Source organism: Echeneis naucrates, chromosome 3 (assembly GCF_900963305.1).
Source record: "Echeneis naucrates chromosome 3, fEcheNa1.1, whole genome shotgun sequence".
NCBI classification, from domain to species: domain Eukaryota; kingdom Metazoa; phylum Chordata; class Actinopteri; order Carangiformes; family Echeneidae; genus Echeneis; species Echeneis naucrates.
Window position 1 is genome coordinate 9,427,159 of NC_042513.1, and position 8,319 is coordinate 9,435,477.

An 8,319-nucleotide genomic window follows, 5' to 3' on the forward strand; every position below is an offset into this window, starting at 1 on the left:
CTAATGACTGCTGTCTATTCTAGGATTGGTGTTGTGATTGGCTAGGCACACATTGTAATGTGTCAATGAGTGAGGGAAACCTGAGAAAATAAGTAAAAGCAGCAGGCTGCACCATTGGGGCATGAAGCCATACTGCCCACAGCTAATAAGATAGAGGAGTAGGAGTTGAGCTGTTGGAAGAGGACTTGAAGGGCTTTCTCTATTGCTGCCGTGAACATGCAAATCCAACTTTAGTTATTTCAAGGCAGAACCTACTTCTTATTTGTTTGCTGCTGATATAGATGATTGGAAGGAGTCTATGCTCTCTGTCCAGACAGAGTGTTTGTCTTCTGTGGAAATTATTCCTGGAAGTGTGAGAATGAAAACAACTTGTAGTCATTGCATAATGCAACCATTCTTCTTCTTCTTTGTTTTTAAGCTTTTTTATTCATGTTGTATTTTGAAGCATGTTTTTTCAGTCTGTGTGAATGACTCACTTTCCCAAATACAAAGTCATACACAAAATGTAGTTAGATGAAACATACTCAAACTCCAAGTGCAACAAGTGCTTTTTAACTCCCCTCCTCTCAAAGAACATATTAAATGCCAGCCAATCAGATTTTCTATTATTGAGAGAAAGTTAATCTGAAGAAATGCAAAGTTGTGCATTGGATTAATTTTTTTACATATATAATGCCAAGATGACCAACATACGAAATAAAAAAATAGCAAGGTCAGTGTTGGCAAATGTTATGCCATTCTGAATCTGTTGAAGTAAAGCTTTTGGGGTAGCAGTTGTGGTAGTAAGCACAGCCAGTGTGATTTCAAACACTTTTTGTCTTTATTTTACACCAAAAATTTGCATTTTAGCAAATTAAGACCAAAACAAAGAAGTTAGTACTCTTAAACAGCACCATGATTCCAGCTTTTTATCTCCCATGTCAGAATTTAAATGGTTTATGCACAGTATACCAACTTGCTCTCTAAAATATGTAGCCTTCTACAATGACAAAAAGCAATAAGATGTTAGATTTGAAATTAAACAATATGTCAGCTCCAAATAGCACATGAAGTTTTAACTGTGCATACGGTTTTAATGGTGCTCTGATTGAAGTTTTACAGTCTGGTGTACAACGGATTGAGACAGAGCCCAGCTTAACACAAATAATGTCTGAGTCGCACATATATGACTTGACTTTGTGCATGTTTTCAACAAATGTTGGCGCTGCACTCCATTCACTTAAGAATAACATATATAGACAATTGGGTGATGAATGTTTTGCTATTTTATCTATTAAACATCATTCCACATTATTTTCTTTACACACTAGAGAAATGCTCCCTAAAAACTTTTAGCTAGCATTTAGTAAATTTAAGCTGTATGTCTCAGTATGCGCTTGAGAAAGACCAACTGCTGTTACACTGTAACAAAAAGGTAGAACATCTGAAATAAATATCCAAACAATCGTCCATTTCTTCGTACAGCCAACACATCTTCAGAATGGCGAAATTATTCATGTAATAACTAAAAGAGTTTACTGAGACTTGTTGTATTTAATTGATTAATTGAAAATATTTTTTTAACAACCATTACCTCGTACCTCACCAATTGCACAAATGGTTTGTCACAACTACTCGACATTTACCTGTTTTGGAAAAGCGGACAATCATGTTGCCTAATTGGAGGAGACGGCAGCTACTCTGAGTGTTTACGTTAACATTTACCATCTTTTTGTGAGCTCTGCTGCTTAGCTTGCCATTCTGCTTTTCGGTGATCTGCTCCGACTGCCTCAGAAACGCTGCTGAAACCTTGATCTCTGTGAAAACAGTTTAGGTAAGGATTTCCAAATATTTCACAGTATGCGTTCACACAATTGCAAGACAAAGCAAATAGAGTAAAAGGAGAAAAGCTAGGAGGAAAGCTGGTAAAATTCATATACATAATAACTTTCAGTGATGAAACATTGTGCTAGGTAAAATAAATGCAGAGAACATTATTAAAAAGACAATTCACAACAGAAAAAAAATGCCTACAAATCAAGAATTTAACCAAACTATATAAAGCACTTTATTTGCAGGCAAACTTGAAAATTTTAGCCTGAAGTCAAGGAACAAAGACTGTTAATTCCTCTTCCCCTCTAAAAACTTTTCTGAGAAACTGTTGGGTTCTCAGTTAGCACTAATTCAACTGATGAATAAAGTGTCTTTCCAAGACAATAAAACATAACATACCATCAACGATAAACCAGAAGACCAAAAGAGTCTTACATTTTCCATCTTCATGGATTTGTCATAATTTCCATTCATGTTTATACTCACTTGAGGAGTTGTTCCAATTCTTGCTTTATCTTTGTCACTACAGGTGGACCTTGGTAGGTCAGAGCAGTGTAGAGCTGAACCAATGAAGCACCAGCACGGATCTTATCGAGAGCATCCTGCCCGTTAGCCACACCACCAATTCCCACAATAGGTACTTTACCTACAACAATAATGACATACACAGAGTTAACTTAACATACAACGAACAAAAATAATCTCAAATACTGAGAGAAAAGGCACATCTCCCAATTGAGAAGCTTGAACTGTCATATTACTGGCATTTTTACTCGATCCTGAGATGACACGAAATTAAGAGAACGTATTGACATGTGATGGGTACCTTTGGTGAGGTTGTACATCTCTCTGACAATGCTAGTGGAAAGATCTTTGAGAGGCTGCCCACTTAGCCCCCCAACCTCAGACTTATGTTGATCCTGAAGTGTCTCTGGCCTGGCGACCGTGGTGTTAGTTACCATTAAACCGTCCACTCCCAGCTGCAAACACAGAGTTAAGGACAGGAAGTAACATACTGTAGCAATTAAAGGTTGGGGTACATTCATCCATCCATTTGAATGGGATACTGTGTATAAATTTTTGACAGGCTGCATCATGACATAATTAAACTGTAATGAGTACATGAGTTGCATGTAATAAATAATTGTCTGATGATGTGGAAACCAATTATAACGTTATTAGCACAATGAAAAACAGTCCATACTTCATATATTTAAAAAATATGCTGTGACTGCAGCATTTCACTCTGGCAAGTACGTTTCTTCTGTTAAAATCAAACACAAACCTACATAACCAAAAAGGAACAGAACTAAACATTCATTCAAAAGTTGCTCCACAAAAAAAACATTCCTTTGAAAACGCCTTACATTATTGTCATCCCATTGATTTAATTCATCCACATCTTATACACAGCATCGGTCATGTTTGTTTATACTACATTTTTTAATCTATCCTTCTTCCTTGCTTCCTTTTCTTTTTAATTGTATTTTACATTCTTCTACACTCACCTTTACTTTTTCTGACTTATACACATCTCTAAAAGCACTTGTTAACAATGCTTTTAGAGACTGTGCAATGATTTCAGCAATTCAAAGTTAAAATGTCATTGTGCTGTAGAGTCACATTTATCTGCCCAACAATACAAATTATACTGAAGCAAGAAAATTGCTGAATTCTTGCAACAGTGTCCACTGTTTTCATAAGAGCAAGCAACATGGGTGAATAAAGGTGCTATTGCGGTCATTCTTCGTTAAGACATGGAGTTCTTTTTATGTCAGAACAAAAAAATTGTTGTTTTATACATCTTCATGGGGAAAAAAGACTTAGAACAGCACAATCCTTTCTCTATTTAACCTGAAAAAATACTTTAATTTTCCATCCATCCAGCCAATTTCTACCGCTTTTCCATTTGTAGGTCGCAGGAGGTGCTGGAGCCAATCCCAGCCAATGTTCCGGGTGAGGGACGAACAACCACTTGCATTCAGACCTACCGACAATTTAGAATCACCAGTTTTTTTAATCTAAAGATGTTGGGAGGAAACCGGAGTACCTGGAGGAAACCCATGCAGACATGGGGAGAACATGCAAACTCTGCACAGAAAGGACCCAGGCTGGGAACTGAACCTGCAACCTTCTTATTGTGGGGTGACAGCGCTAACCACTATGCTGCCATGCTGCCCTGTGAAATTCAGGGGAGGTAAGAGGTAGGGAGGTAATTCAGTGATTGCAACAAGTTAACTTCTTACCTCGGTAACAACATCTGCTATGTCTTTTTTGTCTTGTGCAGTAAGGTCAGGAGCAATCTTCACCAGGACGGGTGGTTTGTGTTCTCCCTGCAGGGCATCACGCTCTTTCAACACCTGCAGAGATTGTATGAGATTGTGGGCATATTGAGTGAGGGGGGAGTTCCAATTATTAGAATCAGACACATGCAGAAAGTCTGTGCACCGTGCTGCAAGATCTGAAGCCTTGGGAATGGGAAGTATTATAAATTCAGCCATCACTTTGTTTAGAAATAGAAGTGATCGACTCAACAAGGTCAAGCATAGGTACTTCATTTAAAAAGAAATGAACTCTGTGTTTGAGCAACATGCCGATTTCATTAAAAAATTACTTTCAAACCCTTAAAACCCTAACTTACACCTCAGTTTCATAGCATCTTATTCAATATGAAGCCAGTCCTGAATCCATTTATCCAAACAAAGCAATTCTACTTTGCCAGAATGTACTGTACATGACAGTCATAAAAATCCAAGTGCATTGAGTTTAATGTGAACAACTTTAGTTGTTCACATTAAACTCATTTTGTTATTGCTGAGTCCTACCCTGTGTAGGAGCTGGTGGAGCTCGGCCTTTCCCTGCAGGTCCCGCAGACCTGGTGTATTTGGACTGCTGACATTTACCACCAGGTAGTCAGCCAGGGGGCCCAACATTCTCACCCCCATCACATAATCTGTCTCTGCGTCCTGGGACAACTTGTTCTTCCCCAGGTTGATGCCAAGGGGAAGACCAGCTATACACACACACACACACACACACACACACACACACACACACACACACACACACACACACACACACACACACGGAACAATATGAGCACAAGCTGCATCAAATGACTCAGTTGGGGCAGAGGCTTCTCATGTGCTAACTAGGCTACAAGCAGGTATGGATCAGACACAACTGAATGTGGGACAAGGACAGGTCAAGATCACCAAAAGAAAAACACAGAAATAGTGTTTTCAAATGACTTAATTTGGTGACCTCATTACTAATGCGAAGCAAAATGTCTCCTTTATGTCATCGCTACTTGAGACAATACAAATTTAACACATAATTTTTAAAAGTAAAAAGAAGTAGTTGAAAATTTAAAATAAAGATTTTTTTTCAGATGGATCTACAGAACATAAAAAGTGCCAGGCCAGCTAACCTTTACTTTGCTCTTGCTGCGTTTCTTCCCTGGCCTTTAACCTCTGCTGTGCTTCTGCCAAACCACAGCTGTTAAATCCATATCTGCAGGCAAACGCACACACGCACGCACACGCACACGACAACTTGTTAAAATGCCTGCCATGAAAGTAATCCAACAAAATTTAAGTGTAAAAATAACAAACATTCTGTATACAAAATATCATCGTTACAGTCTCCTGTTTTAGATATTTTCAACTTTTAACATAAGCCCTAATGCTACTCCTTTCTTGTTACATTAGTTGAACATACTGGGAAAAAAATGTGTGTTTGGGGCAATGACTAAAGTAAAAGAAATATTTAAAGAGACATAACTCTTACAGCTACCTATACACATATATACACAGGAGGTGATTTTAAAGAACCAGTCTGACCGATGAAACACTGTATGGACTTACCTTTCAGATCATGCCAACATGTTTTCTTTCTTTTTTTTTTAATGATTATTATTTTCTGTCCACATATCCATTCTCAGAATTCACTCAAACTGGCTTCACAAATTTTCACAATATGGTCTCTTCCTGTGGAGCAGTCCAGATAACAGACTGGCCAGATTAACCACTCAGCTGCTTTCTTTGTTATGCATTGTATATGCTATTCTTATTCCGTTTTTCTGTATTTCTGTTAGCAAGATTATACAAAAGGTACTGAACCGCCACATAGCAAGTTGGTTCAAGTTGGCAAGGTGTATGTTGCTTGACATTGACCTTGACAGCTCTCTCTCTCAGTGCTCTGCTGGTTTGGTTTTATTATCAATACTGCCAATCTTTTATCACTATCCATTTTATTTTATTTTTTGATAGTTTTGCTGTTGTGTTTACTGATTTCTTTTCCATTGTATGTTAATACACCTTTGTCTTGACATAGTGTGAAACTGAGAATATATCAACTACAATTTTCATGCAGTTTAATGCAAACATTACTCCTATACTGATCAATCAGTGTAGGAATATGGGTATGCATGGCAGCAGCATTATATGAGTAGCTGTAAAATGTGCTGTATGAATTCTCCTGTGAATGGGGCTTCCATTATTAAATACTTTAAGTGCTCAGCTGGGATTGGCTCCAACTCTCCCTGCAGCCCTGACGGACAAGCGGTTGAAAATGAAATGAAAAACATTGTCACATATGAAGTCCAGTTTGTATTTTCCCCAATATATTCAGCTTATTTGGTACACCAAGTTAAAACTGTTGTATTATAAAGCCACTACAACACAACCGTACTAACAGTAACAGACATTTCTTTAAACATACCTGTTAATAATGGCTTGATCTGAAATGAGTCGAAACACACGTGGTTTGGGGTTCCCTTGCTGAGCTTTGGGAGTGATTGTCCCAACTTCAACGAAGCCAAACCCCATTTTGTACAGGCCATCTACAGCCTCCCCGTGCTTGTCGAAGCCTGCTGCAATGCCAATGGGGTTTTTGAACTTTAATCCCAGGATATTCACTTCCTACAGAGACATAATGACAACCAGAACATTCATACTGGGTCTTAGGTTTATTCTGATCTGAATGAAACAATACGGTGAAGTACTTACCAATGATGCAGGGTCTTGGTAGCGGTTCAGAGGGACCAAACCAAAGCTTATCATCTTCACTGTCAACAGATGCGCTGTCTCTGGTCCCACAATCCTTTGCAACAGAGGCATGAGCTGGTTGGCATAGAAACGCTCATCTCCAACCATTGTAAGGTAGGAGGCAAATAGAAGGCTACCTGAGCCAATGACCTTCACTGCATCTTTTAACTGCTTCTGTTGGCAAGACCATGAAAGCTGGGTGGATTAACTATGTTCTCAAGAGGTTTGTGTCACACATTCAATTTAGTTGTAATTCTCCTTGTAAGTGTGGCTGCAATGTTTTTGATTAATATTCCGGTACAATATCTGGTACAGTGGTGTCAACAAAAAACAAACAGCATGGCCAACACATGTCACACATTATGTATATATATTAACATTAACCAAACAGCTTGGAAAATGGGAAAGAGCAAAGGTTAAATAAATTAAGCACATGAATTAATTATAGTTTCTCCTGCTCAAACAACATGTCTGCTGAAGGCGAACTCTGTTTGGGGATACATTAAACAGTTATTAGCATTATGAGAGTAAAAACAACCACAAAGAAACAGTAAATGACAACAAAGGGATGCAGGATTATTGCACACACCACTACAGACATCAGCGTAAACATAGAAAAACCCAAGACACTGCATAAGAAAACAAAATGTAAAATAAAGGGACACAAAACTACCACAAGACTCCTAATATTATCATAGAGATATATATAATAACCAGACGCACAAAACGTCAGACACTTCAACATAAGAACAGAAAGACCCAAGACAACCTATAAGACACACAAAGTGAAAATAAAAGACAGAAATTAACTCAAATGGAGGAGCCCACTGAGACAAACATCAAAACTATCAGATAAGATGACCATTTGGACGAGCAAAAGGGTTAGGGTTAGGGTTATAATAACATGACAACACAGAGCCAGCAGTGTGATGTGTGTTTCCTGTAGCTCACCTTCAGCGAGCGGAAACAAACATGGCAGCAGTGGCTCCTTAGAGACTGAGCAGATTTGAAGATTTCCGTGAAAACTTGCCGCATTCATACAAACATGAACCCAAACATCTGTGTTTTGGGGATATGGCGCTGATAATGACAGCAGCCCCGGCTGTGTGTGTGTGTGTGTGTGTGTGTGTGTGTGTGTGTGTGTCCGTGCGGTTTCATGCAAAGACAAAGCGCGGCTAAGTTTCTTGTTTTTCTGGTGTAATATCACTTCGAGTTGGAAAAACGGGAACCACAGTGTCATGGCATCGTTTTGAAATAAACCAAGTCAGCCAGGCAAAGTCTGAAATTACCTTCAGATGTCCCGCCATGAACGGAGTTGAATCCTTGCATTTCACTGCATGAACGTGTTACATGAACACACGTGGTTTCTGTTCCGCAAGGTCTTCTCGCGATATTTTAGGAAGATTCAGTTCTCCTCGAAGCGACAGAGCTTCTCTGAAGTGAAAACGTGAACGCAATG

General features: G+C 38.7%; 1 protein-coding gene across 3 annotated transcripts; it reads right to left on the minus strand.

Annotated features, from left to right (window-relative positions):
* Positions 1-649: 649 nt before the first annotated feature.
* On the minus strand, positions 650-8,228 carry dhodh (dihydroorotate dehydrogenase). 3 transcript variants are annotated; one of them, XM_029497518.1, is made up of 9 exons: positions 8,150-8,228; positions 6,822-7,034; positions 6,535-6,734; positions 5,243-5,325; positions 4,638-4,825; positions 4,059-4,172; positions 2,639-2,792; positions 2,299-2,458; positions 650-1,796 (listed from the first exon to the last, which is right to left on the minus strand). In XM_029497518.1, exons 1-9 carry the CDS (start codon positions 8,165-8,167, stop codon positions 1,694-1,696), a joined length of 1,233 nt encoding a protein of 410 aa, XP_029353378.1. In that variant the 5' UTR covers positions 8,168-8,228; the 3' UTR covers positions 650-1,693. The 3 variants fall into 3 exon arrangements, with proteins under 3 accessions (XP_029353378.1, XP_029353379.1, XP_029353377.1); XM_029497519.1 differs by having other exon boundaries at positions 6,822-7,031; positions 8,150-8,180; XM_029497517.1 differs by lacking the exon at positions 8,150-8,228 and adding an exon at positions 7,812-8,143.
* Between the last annotated feature and the right edge of the window lie 91 nt (positions 8,229-8,319).